This window comes from Poecilia mexicana, unplaced genomic scaffold (genome assembly GCF_051168715.1).
Source record: "Poecilia mexicana isolate PSO_F unplaced genomic scaffold, ASM5116871v1 scaffold_16, whole genome shotgun sequence".
Classification (NCBI taxonomy): Eukaryota; Metazoa; Chordata; class Actinopteri; order Cyprinodontiformes; family Poeciliidae; genus Poecilia; species Poecilia mexicana.
Window position 1 is genome coordinate 20,031,238 of NW_028263385.1, and position 14,320 is coordinate 20,045,557.

Consider the following 14,320-nt stretch of genomic DNA (forward strand, 5'->3'; position numbering starts at 1 on the left):
AACATAAAATTTAGTGCTGCTTTTTGCGCAAACATCTCTGCATACTCACAGACCTCCCACTTGTCTGTAACTCCTGAGCTTCTTTCATTAACTAGCCTGTGTGTCTTCTTTTTCTACTCCCCATCCCACCTCCTCGACCTCGGACCCTGTAGATTCGGATTAACAGGGAAGTAAGTACTTCACTGCTCATTCTTCTGCCTCCCATCACTTTATTTCTCCTGTCCCCTCTCCACTCACTTTCAGCTGTCCTCTATCCACAAGTGCTCGAAGGTCAGAGCGTTTCAGGTGCGCATTTGATCAAAATAACAAAAACACACACAAAAAAAACCTTTTTAGTTAAGGATTTAAAATGAACACAAGGAGATGTGTCCTCTCTGGATAGAGGACCCTGCTGTCTTTCTTAGTTTTTTTTTTTTTTTTTAAGTGGCCAAGAATCAGGAAGTTTAGTTACTATGGCAACTGTCTGAAGAAGAGGAGTGGTTGTATTCCCGATGATCAAGTTTGGCCAGAGCCTGAGGAATTGTGGATAGCGGGCCTTGCAGCAACAGTCATCCATCTCCATTTTAAACATTTCCCTCAGTTTAAACGGCCAGATGCGATTCGGAGCCGCAATACATCAGCAACATGGACGGACTTGATATTTTAGGAGAATGCCCTCTGCAAAAAGATAAAAAAATAAAATAAAAAAAAAAGCGTTATCTGCATGGACTGCTGCACGAGGCGGACTTGATGAGAGCTGGTGGGCTCGAGCTGGAGTTCATGCCGATTATTTTTGACCCGCCTTCTTCACTCTGCAGACTCATGATAGTCGTGTAATTGCAGCATCAATTATCCCTTCAGCTGCTCCTCTTAATCAACAGTGAACCACAGCATCAGAGTGGTTTTCTGGACGACATTTTCATAGAATCGCAGAGGTTAGCTTACCTGTACGTTATTTTATTTGATTTTTTTCCCCAACAGGAATGTCTTTGAACAGTTCGCGCTCCCTCAAAGTGTTTATAATTCATGTGGTCTTTGTCATGTTTGTTTGGCTCAAGGCTGTAGAGGTGACAAGTCATTGTTCATTCATATTCATCCCATGTACGCTGTGTGAAAACATCTATTATCTACATCAAAGGATGTTGCTTCTTTTCATGCAAAGCTTTTTGGCCTGTTTTGAGGCTTATGGTTAATTTCACTTTTGAAGAAGGTTCTAGTTGCTATTATTCTACTGTTGCACTAGATTGGCCGATCACACTGGGGGAATTTATTTATATACAAGTCAACGTGCTCTTGGTAAATTCAGCAGCCCAGGTAGAGAACACTGTGAACCTTCATTGAATTTTTTTTTTCCTCCCCTCCTTGTTCTAGCATACTGTGTCACGAAGGACATTCTTTGGTAAATTGGGCATCTAAACTAAAAAAGTTTGAGGTCTTGGTTTTTTATATCTCCAGTGAATAGCTGCAGGGATTCAGTCATTCTTCATTCACGTACCTCTCTTTTTTTTCCTAAGATGTCCCAGGACTCCTACTTTTTTAAGATGCCCAAGCTTCACTTTGTGTACTTGCTGAGAGCAACAGCATCCGGATTCATCAGTAGAAATGCTAGATAATTATAAAGTGAGCTTGTTGCAGAAGGGGTCATTTTCAAAGGAGGGAAGTGAGGGGGAAGAAGAGAAGGAAGAAAAGGGGGAAGACAGACAGACCCCCGCCCTTACAGCTGTGCCTGAGGCTCAGATGGCTTACTCAGCATGTCATCTCTCTTCTCTCTTTCAGGGCTACCATCGATCCAACCACTTCATCGCCACTCAGGGTGAGTATTCCCACAAGGCTAGAGTATATATTTCTGTGGATGTATGCGTGTGTGGATTCAGTAATGGTGAATAGTTTTTTTTTTTTTTTTTTATCATTATTGTAGTTTAGCAGTTTGATTATACTCTACCCAAGGATTCATTTCATCCACACAATTGCCACTACCTATGCGAAACCAATAAAGACAAACAAAACCAATAAAGACATAATCTAAAGACAAACTAGATTATATACTTTTCTACATCCTTAGATTTTAGCCTCCCTATGGAAGAAAAGTTGTAACGTTACAGTAAAAAACGTGAATTTTAGTGGAAGTTTATGTGAAAGATCAACACAAATTGCCGTGTAATTGTGAAATGGAAGGAAAATTATGCAGCGTTTTCACAAATTAAAATCTACAAAGTGAGGATTTCTGCCCAAATCTCTCTCGTTTTGTACGCTTAAATAAAATCCAGTGCAAATAATGGAAGTCATTTAATTATTTTTGAAAATTCAACTGTGTCTAATTTAATATTAGTATAAATCCGGCTTGTCTCTGAAGGCTTCAGAGATTTGTTTGGAAAACATTGAAGAACAAAAATGATCATGAAGGCCAAGAAGTTTTAAATGGGGTTAGATTTTGGAACAACTTTTAAAACTTTGACAATCTCACATAGCTCGGTACAATCCATTATCTAAGAATGAAAAAAAGGAAAGCTGAGCTGCTTTTACTTTTACTGGTGAGGCAGGCAAGGAAATAATCGGCGAAGCAGCCGAGACGGCCGTGTTTACTCTGGAGGAGATACAGATATCCATAGCTGAGGCGAGGAAACCTGCCCACATAACACTTCACAACACTTCTTAGAGGATTTTGTTTGGAAAATATTTTGAAAGCATAGTTTATCTCTCCTTCACTTCACAATTATGCTTTGGGTCTTAATCAAAATTTTATTGAAACCCTGTATTTGAGCTGTATTTTATGTAACAAATTCCCGGTGTAACATTTGCTAGCCAAATATAGAACTACCCCTTTATGGGGGTCGTTTGGTGGGGAAAGTGTTGACAAACTTTTCTCTGCTGGTTTTGAACCCTGTGGATTGTTGCTTTCTGTGCAGCTCCCATTCAGAGGTCTGGGAGGATCTGCTCATCTGCTTATCTCCCACCAGCAACCCCCTCCTGGTAGACTCAGAGAAGCAGATAAAACTTGCAAGAGAGACAAACGATTTCAGCTTCGCTTTTGTCTCTTCCAGTGTTTCTTTTCCAGTTTCCATGCTGTGCATTGCTTCCTAAATGTCTCCTCCTTTGATGACAGTGAATGACTTTTGGTCTGCCGGACTTCCATCATCAGCCGCTGCTGTTGCTTTAGTCACCCGTCGCCCTCTTTCCTTCTGCCTGCTTGAAATGACCAAAAACAATTATTTACGGCGTAATTTTAAGAGACGGAAGTCTGCCATCCAGAAAAGGCCACTTTGGTCACAATTATGCACAAACCCACAACTAGCAAGACATTTAAAGTTGATAAGGCAGTCTTGTACGGATCTTATTGTGTGTCTCATTTTGTTATTCCCTCCCTCTTCCCACTAGGACCAAAGCAGGAGACCCTGTACGATTTCTGGAGGATGGTGTGGCAGGAAAACTGCTTCAGCATCGTCATGATCACTAAGCTGGTGGAGGTTGGCAGGGTATGCTATGTGCACTCTCCTCTTATCCCCCTTCTGTCACTGTTCAGATAAGTACTGAAACCATTAAAAGGGAACTGTTTGGTGTCTAAATAAGAAGCTTTTATGCCTTTGATGGGCATGTGCCTTGCAGAATGCTGAAAGCTGTTATATATTATGCTAATTTGCCGTCTTTTTTTGCAGCTGCAGATCAAGCTGTTAAACATGCTGTTCATTTATGAATCATGATATATCCTAAAAGTTTAATACAAGGTTCACTGTTTTTTATTTTATTTTTATTTGAACTGTAATGTCCCTTGTATTTGGATACAAGTGAAACTATTGCTCATCTGGTTAGTCTATGAAGATACGATATGGTAGCAAACACTTTTTGTAGTTAAAGGTAAAGCTGAGGTTATTCTTTTCCTCCGCTTCCTCACTGTCAAGCGCGTACAGAGGGAGATGGACAGACGACCAAACACAAAACTGTTCCAGGGCCGGAATAAAATAAGGCTGGGCCGAAGGGGGCCGGATCTAAAGTGGAAAATACGTATTACAGACGGGATGAGGAAAACATGCACTAACAAGATTTGAGACTAACATGAAAACGATTGGGGACCACTCATAAGAACCAGGCAGCCAACTACAGTTTTTTTTAGATAAAACTTTAAAAAGAGGCGTTTCAGCTGTGATCGTAATTTGTCAGCTTGATGTTATGAAAAAGATCAAACTTCTCTTCATTCTGTCCAAACAACCTGATCTTTGGTAATTAAAACTACACATAAATGAGAATTCATGTCTGACATTTTCGCTGGACAATATTAACGTATCATATGAGGCATAAAATTTCGTTACCACCTGATGCAATGATCACTACAAAAGAAAATGTACTTTGTTTGTCTGCTTCTGTGCAGTTTTATAAAAAGTGTGTCTGTCCTTGTATGTACAGGGCATGTTGATGTAGAACTATTATGTTTCACCTCACATGCACCATGAACTCAAGTACCTCATCTTTATCAGCCAGAGCAAAGGAAGCATCACCAAAGCAGATGGTTAAAATGACACCATTTTCCCAGCAGAACCCCTTGAGCAATTTGGTTCTCCATCTTTACCTTGCCAGAAACAATCAATAAATGAGAAGTGGTCTCTGTGGCTGAATCCAAATAGTGCCTCCATTGTGTTGGGTGATGTTAACATAAAATGATGCACTTTTTTTCATTATGTTTCCTGGTATTATGTTGTTATTTAGCTTTTTTCCCCTCTTTGCCTTGCAAGATAAAACAGGGGCAGAGAAATAAGTAGTGCAGCATTTCACTGCACATTTTCTGCTACTATACATTAAGTAAATCTGGTCAAACTACCATAAAATACATTCGTAAGACCAGACTTTAGCATTACGCTTTAGGTAACATAAATATGTGTATTTTTATGTTTCTACAAGGGCACAAAAGTAATACATGAAAAAAAGGATTCATATTTCTAATTTTCTTGCACTTTCTCACAGATGTGCAACGGAACAGAAAGACAAGGTTAGCTCAAGGTCTGAAATGTTGCGTTGCTTGTTTTTAAACAGGTGAAGTGCTGTAAATACTGGCCTGATGACAGCGAGATGTACGGGGACATCAAAATCTCTCTCCTTAAGACGGAAACTCTGGCTGAGTACACAGTTCGCACCTTTGCCTTGGAGAGGGTGAGTCAATGTCCATCTTAGATTTCCCATAACGCTGTCATTTTGTTTTTGTCATAACGTCCCTTACAGCTTTTTCATGGCAAAACCCAGTGCTCTTTATTGAATCTCACAATGCCTGCACCCACAACAAGTTCCCCATGTTACCTAGCAGAGCGAAAAGTAAAATTAAAGGTAGAACATGAATTGAAGGGATTAGATGCTTGGCGGGACTTTGTGCTGATGGATGCGAGGTCCACATTTTAATCTGAGAGGAATTAACACCAGCAGCTATGCGCCTACCCCCGGCGTGTTTCCATCATCGCTGCTACAGTGCGGTGCCCCTGACGGCCTCCATCCTGTCAATCTCCAGGGGAGATCTCTCATTGGAAAGGCTCAGAGTGAGGCTGGAAAGACTGTGGTACAAACACAGGATTATCATCACACCGTCACATTCGCTCTCACTTGGGCACACACGTGTGCTTATTTAAATCAGGATGAATTTGGAAACTGGTGACAGTTTTCTTGTTTTTTTTTTTTTCAAAGCTCTTTGAGTTTTTTGGGGGATTTATGTTTTCAAAAAAAAAAAAAAAGACAGAAAAGAACATTTGCTTCAATTTGTCATCTCTGAACAAAGGACGAAATTGCTGTGTGACAGTAGAAAACCGCAGAGACTCTCAACCATCCGTAAGGTAAAGTCGGATGCTGAGGTGTAGCCATCAATGAGGAATAATGCTCTATTTGAATATTTTGTGGTAAATGCAAAAAAAAAAAAAAAAAACCCTGCTAACATGGTGGCCTGAAATTCCCAAACTAACAGGAGCATGTCTATTATTCTATTATCTATATTATAACATGTTGCAGAGTTGGGGAAGATACATAATGGGCATGGAAACTATATGAATAACAACATGTTGGAGTTGACAGTATGTCCTCCCACTGCCGATCTGAAGCTACATCTTCTTATGAGTGTTCATTCTGGGCACCATGTTTTTTTTTTTTACAATTTCCATAAATAATGTGTCACAATTTAACTGAATCAAAGTTGCACTTTTACGAGGAAGACTATCTTTCATATGGTTCTGCTTCATCTTTGTAAGCGTCCCTCAAAATCTGGCATCTGTTTGTATGAGGTTAATATTAACATCTAGGAAACAAGAGTTGTGTTAATATGAAATCACCTCAGTAGAATAAACATGAAGCTTGATCCTGTTTTGTTTTTTAAACAGTTTTACTTAAATGATTGCTTATCTTAGACTACAATTATTTATAAAACTAAAACCAGGCTTAGTCATAGAGCATGATCAATGGAAAGCTGTTATGGACAATGAGTACGTAAGCAACAAGGACAGAGTTTATAAAGAAATGCACACTGATGTCTCTTCTGTCATTCTTTACCGTCCTGTTTAGTTTACAGGCAGTAAGGACGATACAACTGTAAAGGAAGAAATAAATCTCATTCATGTTGCCTCTTTATGCCTGCATACTGTCTGACCAACAAGGCTGTCCTACGATGAAGGGATTTTAATTTCTGGACTAAAAGTGATGCAGAGTCTAAACCAACATCTGACGAGGCTAGCTCTAGAATTTAGCAATCATTTTGTTATGATTTTTACAGTTTTCATGAAGCCTAGTAAAATCTGTACATTGCTCTGATTGAATGGAGTGATGACATAAAATGGGGGAGTAGCTATTCACTTTTTTCATCGTTTAGGCGCCTGTGCGCATAAACAAACTCTTTTCCTGTTGACAGAGAGGATACTCAACCAAGCATGAGGTCCGTCAGTTCCACTTTACATCCTGGCCTGAACATGGCGTGCCCTATCATGCCACTGGACTGTTGGCTTTTATACGAAGGGTGAAAGCCTCCACGCCTCCCGATGCTGGCCCCGTGGTGGTCCACTGCAGGTAGGGCGGCCCTCCCAGTACATTCAAATGCATACATCACTCCCAGATAACGGCTGTATTTGAATATGATAGGTTTACGTTTAGATTTATCACAGGTTTGTTTTTACTGCCATTTATCTTGATAATGGCAGTAAAAAACTTGTTCAATCCAACCCTTTTCACTTTTAAGCAGTTTTCATAGCCTTCTATGACTTTCTCTCTTTTCCCTCCCGATTCTCCAATTTGCCAAAGACCTTTTGTGCTTTTTCCTGCCTTTTGCCAGGTCTTGGTTGAAAAACGTCTAAATTAAATTTAGACTAAGCCTTAGTTTGGTAGTTAAATGCGAGTGCTTAAATGTGCAAGAGGTGAATCAACATGTTGGAAGAAGGGTGAGAAAAAGGGAAATGTACAAACTAAATGCATTATGTGAACACATACAAAGCAAAAATCCAATCTATTCATATATTAGACAGTGTTAATTTACTTCTTCAGTTTAGTAGTCAAGTTTCACAAACAGCCCACACTTCAACATTTTCTTTCACGCCTGCTCTCATAGTTTGGGTTGGTTTGAGATAAACAAAACAATGTGTAAAAGCCTCCAACAATCCAAGACACAATCATTGATGGTAAAAGATGACTCCATCATATTAAAGAAAAAAAAAAGTTGACAGTTTAAATGGCAATCTCCTTGCTATTTCTGCTTAATTCTCCTTTAAGATGATGTCTAATTTTGACTTTGCAGTTCAGGAATCCCACATTTTGGGGTCTCATGCGAGGCAGGACAAAATATCACAATTTTATAGTCAGTATAGTTCAATATAAATACGCAGAGGAACTGCCTGAACTGCAATAAATGTTGGCTAATTATTTCAGGATGTTCATCCTTTCTGTGTCTGGCATATATTTGGGTACAATAGTTGTTTATTGCAGCACATAAAAATCTTTTACAGGGTAAAGAGGAGGGTAAGGTGGTAAAATCATTAAGGAGCTATTTCTTCAGTGCCTAAGCAGCTGGTGTGAATGAGCTGGGAATAGGGATTTTATTTTCCAGTAGCTGGATAGACAATTCATTTTTTAAAGGTATAAACTTGCCATGAACCCAAAGTAGGAAGACATTAATACTGTTTACTTATTTGTTTGTCACAAGTCATATTGTTGTCGCAGCATTCACAAACATTATCGCATATCTGATTTTTATTTTTTTCCAATATCATGCTGCTCTACCCTCATACATTATTTGTCACTGAAATTTTTTTTTTTTACATAAAAGTCACTTTACCATTCCCATCAGATACTCTGTTTTAATGAAACAGAAACCCGAGTGGAAACAAAGGTCATTAAGCACCTGTGTCCTCTTACTTTATATAAACATTTGGAAATGGGTTTCATAATATACCGTTTCTGAACAGGATATGATATAAATATATATAGAATCGATCTGACAGGCTTCCTGTCCAAGATCATAAAAGCCTGATTATTTATCACCCTTAGTAGCTTGATTACTTTGGGTGCCGCTTGTGACAAAGAGGTTGAAAGGACAGAGAAAAAAAAGTGTGAAATGTCTGAAAGTATTTGCATCATCAAATGGTTGATATCTAATTTGTCTACTATTTTTTTTTGTGACTCAATCAAACAGCCCAACAGGATGCCAGGGTATATTATCTCTGAGAATTATTTATTAAGCTTAAAATTATTACTAACAATTAAAGGGTGAATAAACTAAAAAAAAAACATATATATTTTTTTTCTTTTTTTATACAAGATGGAGTGTCATGCAAAGCAGGCGAGATCTGCTGTCCGTGACGGATTACAGTTTACGAATAGCGTCCTTTCATCCACCTCCTCTGCTAACATCTCTGCGGTTTGTTTGGACTGAGCTGGCTCACCTCACCAGTCAGGAATATTACATATGTCACATCAAAGAGTCAAAGACCTCGGTTCCATAACTTTTTTTTTTTAATCAAAAAATGTTTTATTAAGAACACAATAATATTTTTTTTAGCTAATAACCGAGTGCAGATAAATTATGCAACTACCAATACATTTTTGTCTCATAACCTACAATGCAGCCCTTGATTCCTCTGGTTTGAAGCCACAGTCGTAAAGATCCATATCGGGGATCTAGACGTTCCGACAGACTAAGATGAGGAAAAATAATATTCTGTATGTATTTACTTTTAAGCACAGGACACCCACAGAGTCATGTCAGTCGATTTTATACACTTATTCTTGCACAAAAAGTCACTTGAGCAGCATTATGGGCTTTTATTGTACTTTAGCATGCAAATAACCAACATTGCTACGAGATGCGATGCAATCATTCGGCGCCAGCAGAATAACATTTTACCTGGTAAATAACCTCTGGTGCTTCAGTACACGATTTCCTCTTTTGTAGACATTTTTCACACACATGCATAAGCTGGAGCACAGATATGTTGGACATTGTTCATATGCATGCTTCAAATGATACAAACCTCACGATGATACGTTTCACATGACAGAAAATAAAACCTTTCTGCTGTTGATTAGGTGGCTATTTATGAAAGGATGTGTTTAGCTCATATTTTTTTTTTTTTTTTTTGAGTAGAAAATAGAATTAGCTGTGTAAAGAAATAGTGCTGCTATTGAATATACAGCCTGCTGTTTTAGCTTCTAAGCTACTTGGAGGAGTAGATGCTTTGAATCACTGACTTTCAGCATTCATTCACCACATGGCAACAGTGGAGAGTCGCTTGGATTATGCCATCTTTACAGCAATCTCTCTTACAATTTCTAATTATTTCTGAGAATGCACGTAGTGACAGTGGAGAGAAATATATCCCCCTTAGCAGGAAAAACCTCCAGCAGAACTCGGTACAAGTGGCCAGCTTGTCCTGACTGACTGGGGGTTTGAGAAGACAGAGCAGATGCACAAGAAAGAAAAGAACAGCTGATGTAGGAGTCCTTTCTAAGTTAAAGAAAAGTAAAGAGTCAATGGCAGGAAAAGGAGAATGTTATGTTGATGGCAGCTCAGCCGATGTCCCCCTCCAGGAAGGAACCACAGATGAGCAGAATGCCAGGTCAGATATAGCTTCTACGGAGAGAAACATAACTGAGAGAAAACAGAAATTTTCCAGGTGAAATTACTGCAAATAGTTGTGGAACAAAGTAGCAGGGGAAGTAAAAGTAGTGTTTGAGAGAGACTAAAATTGAAAGCTGGACCCTGAGAACTGAAGGATCTGCCTCACATTGTACTTTTTGAAACTCTAAGAACCGTCGGGAAAGCTGCAGTCTGAGAGCAAAGTGCTGTTAGCAACATCTGGACCAATCAGATCATCCAAAGGCTTTAAAGTTTAATATGGATTTAACAGGGAGCAAATGAAGGGAAGGTAAATTAGGAGAAATAAAATCAGATTTTTGATTAAATTTAATTTCATCAGAACGCTTATGAAATTACTGCAGTTTGTGGACTTCCTCATTGTAAACATAAGTCCAGCCCTGAAATAACAAATGCATGGGTTACTTTTTCATCGTCGCTTCTGACAGGATATTTCTGACTGAAAAAGTATTTTTTATTTTTTTATATCTAGAAGTCTAGCAGTATCGGAGAGAAATTCAGTAGCTTTTTTTTTTTTTTTTTTTTTTTCTGAACTTGAGCTAGTTATTAACCCAGCAGGCTGCAAGGATTTCTCAGCTAACGCTGGCCTTTGTCTTTCAGCGCGGGGGCCGGACGCACCGGCTGCTACATTGTGCTGGATGTCATGTTGGACATGGCCGAGTGCGAAGGTGTGGTGGATATCTACAACTGTGTGAAAACCCTCTGCTCGCGACGCATCAACATGATCCAGACAGAGGTCAGAGCAAATGTGCAGCGAGGGAAAACCTCTTTTCACATTCAGACAGAGTCACCCATCTTGTATTTTAATGTGCATCCATTCTGCATATTCAGCAGCTCACAAGGCTGGACATACTGATTTAAAAAAAAAAAAAAAAAAAAAAGCCTTCTAATAGTACAGTTGTATTACATTCACAGAGTCCCATGCTGCTACTTGTATAAAGGTCATTGCCATATTTTTAAATGAAATAAGCATTCTGTCACTGTGCAGTGTGTGGGTATATGAGCTGTCTTCTGCATGGTTCAGGAAATTAAACAGCTGTCCAATGCAATGTGAATACAACATTGACATAGTTGCATTTCAGTCTGACCATAAATTCCCCTCTGCATGTTTTGTTTACTTCCCACTGCAAGCAACACTAGCATTAAGGCAAGGTTTACTAAAAATCACTTTATGTTTTTTGAGTGTTTGTTCAAACATATTATACGTATCTATCGAACAATTATTTGCTTTATTTTGTGTAAGCTTGATGTTAAACTAACCAGAGCTTATTATTTGAATATGTGGACATAAATTTAGATAGTAACGTTGCAAATTAGATATAATTTGTTCTGACAGCGACGTGCCAACAAAGCGCTTTCCAGCTGAAAAATATTTAAGATTAAAATATGACATCAGATCAATAAAAACAAACAATTTTTAATAAAGAAATCTGGTCTCAACAAAAAGTATGTTTCATAGTTGGCTAAAGGTTGTTAATTTGAAAAAAAAAAAAATAGGCACTTTAAGTATGACAAACAATGCTCTTTGGAAAGCATAATTTAATTTGTTGAATATGACTGTACATATATCACCTTAGCTGTGGTGGTTGTGAGGCAAATTTGTAAATGATTGAGGTTTTCATGCTGCAGCAGCACAAAGTGGTGTGTATTGATGAAGTGTTAGCATCAGTTTAACACCTTTTTTACAACAACAAAAAAACCACATAAAACCTTCAAAGAAGTGGAATGAGTTTGGATCCAGCCCTGAAAAACAAAATACTTTTGCCAAGTGCCGTGATTCGGCTGTTTGCCATCACTTCATTGCAACCCTGATGCGTTTTCTGAAATAACACTTGTGCACATGCAATGAGCAGCGATAAATTGCTTGACCTGTTGTCATTTCAGGAGCAGTATATTTTTATCCACGATGCCATTTTAGAGGCCTGTCTGTGTGGAGAGACGGCCATCTTGGTGAACGAGTTTGCGGTTACGTACAAAGAGATGCTGCGGGTGGATTCTCAGAGCAACTCCTCTCCGCTGAGGGAGGAGTTTCAGGTGAGCCTGATGTTTTACCCTGAACAAGCGAAATGAGTTACGTCGTTCTTTTTTTTTTTTTTTTTTTTTCTAAATATGTGCTTTACGACACATTTTGACATCAGTAGAGTGCAAAAGCGAAAAGACTTATTGGATGTGTGCGTGTGTTTGTGTTGAAAAGGTGTTCGTTTCACTTTTAATTTCGTGTGACTGACATGAAGAGCCTCCCCCAGTTTACAGGAACACACTCGCAGAACGTTTTATTAGATGTTGATTAAGAACGTGGCGAGCCAGCTGCGTTCCCACATGTCCTACCCACCTCAGCCACCTCCGTCTGCTGCGGCGCTCAACCCACGATTCCACGTTTAGCATCTCAAAGTGTCACAGGAACAGGATTATGCTCCGTCTTTAATTTCATTTTGTTCCGTCCTCATACAGTATGCGCGCCGCTGGAGCGATGATGGATGGATTGTTTATGATTAAGGAATGTCACTGTAGGTGGTGCAGCACTCTGATTACAAACTGTTCCTTCTTCATGAAGGGAAATGTTAACGTCTCTCTCTTTGATCTTGCGCGCTCGTCTGTCTGGCGTTGACTTTAAAAGCCTGCTCACCACCCAGCGCGCTCTGCCTCTCAGACTGCAAACGCTACGGAGATCAGCGGCTCATAGATCTATTATTGATGCTGTGCATTAATGATCCAAATATTTTCTCACTTTGTCTAAAGTAATTAGGAACAAATGAGAGCGGGAGTTCATCACTGAGAACTTGGTTTGCAGCAATGTCTTTGTAATTTTTCCTTCTCCGACTTCATCATGTTTATCTTTAGAAAGGCAGTTTGCCCAGCTTATCCATTATTCTATTAGATATTCGCAGCAATACAGATATTTGTGCGAGTGAAAATAAGTCAAGGCAGCGTTCGGGTCATTCAAACTCTCCTTCTGCTCAGCTTTTAGCAGAAAATGTATTTCGAGCTTTGAAATGTGACATTGTTCAATTTCCAGAGGCTTAACAAGATTTACGCTGCTTTTATTGTATTTCATGGATGAATGGATGAATTTACAATCCGTCTGTAAGCTTCACTACAGTAATCATAAATATATACCCATCCTGGCTTAAACAATGAAGCTGCCACTTATTGGCAGGATTTTTTTTGGTAGATTTGTTGGTCAAGACTATATTTTAATGTTTTTTTTTTTTTTTTTTTTTTCACACCTTATATCTGAAAAAGAGTTTTGTCAGACTTGGATCTTCCCCACTGTTAGCTTTTTTATTTTCTACGAAAACAGTAAATTATCATTTCTCTGGTAAATAAAAGTAAAAGTGACGTGAAAGGATCAGACATGAGTGCTAAATCGCGTGAGCCTTTGAGATGCACATTTTAGTTAACGTTTGGTTTTTGCACTCTGCATCCTTGTTTTCACTCCTCCCGTCTGACTCGCCCCTCGATTCCTGTCGCGTCTCACATGGTTCACTTCTAAAATGCTCCTCTGATTTCCTTTTGTGCTCGGCTCCCATCTTTAACATTTCCATTTGCAGACGCTGAACTCTGTGACCCCCCACCTGGACGTGGAAGAGTGCAGCATCGCTCTGTTGCCCAGGAACCGAGAGAAGAACCGCAGCATGGACGTCCTGCCACCAGATCGCGCCCTGGCCTTCTTGGTCACCACAGAGGGGGAGAGTAACAATTACATCAATGCAGCTCTTGCTGACAGCTTCCATCGGCAGGCTGCCTTCATCGTGACCCCTCACCCTCTGCCGGGCACCACAGCGGATTTTTGGAGACTGGTTTTCGACTACGGGTGCACAGCAGTCGTCATGCTCAACCAGCTCAACCAGTCGAATTCGGCCTGGGTGAGGGGGGAAAAGGGTTTTAGTTCTTTTTCGTTCCAAGTGATTTATTTGGCACAAAAGGTAGAACTGAGATAAGCAAAACATTTCACTTCACTAAAACACACAAGTCTCTGTTTGCCTGTGCAGGATTTTGCTTTCAGGCTCAAAATGTTTGAACTGCACATTTCTTACCTGTTGCTATTTCTGTATCTTACTTCAGTCTTTGATCCCTCACCATGTTGATCTCAAGGCATGACTAGATAACACCCATCACACTTCTACACTTCAGTTCTCTAGATATAGCCCCGAAAAACCGGCAGGCAATATCCCACGTCAAAATTTCAGAGTCCTCCTTGTTGCCTGCCCCATTTTTTTCATGCCAGCCAATTTCATTATA

General features: G+C 39.4%; 1 protein-coding gene across 2 annotated transcripts in view; it reads left to right on the top strand.

Moving 5' to 3' along the window:
• ptprub (protein tyrosine phosphatase receptor type Ub) overlaps positions 1-14,320 on the top strand; it is a 224,870-nt gene that overhangs the window by 196,418 nt on the left and 14,132 nt on the right. For both annotated transcript variants that reach the window (XM_014990707.2, XM_014990709.2), the window contains 7 exons: positions 1,756-1,792; positions 3,355-3,452; positions 5,002-5,118; positions 6,848-7,002; positions 10,679-10,814; positions 11,963-12,112; positions 13,630-13,944. In XM_014990707.2, coding sequence (XP_014846193.2) covers positions 1,756-1,792; positions 3,355-3,452; positions 5,002-5,118; positions 6,848-7,002; positions 10,679-10,814; positions 11,963-12,112; positions 13,630-13,944 — 1,008 coding nt within the window. The remainder of the gene's footprint in view (positions 1-1,755; positions 1,793-3,354; positions 3,453-5,001; positions 5,119-6,847; positions 7,003-10,678; positions 10,815-11,962; positions 12,113-13,629; positions 13,945-14,320) is intronic.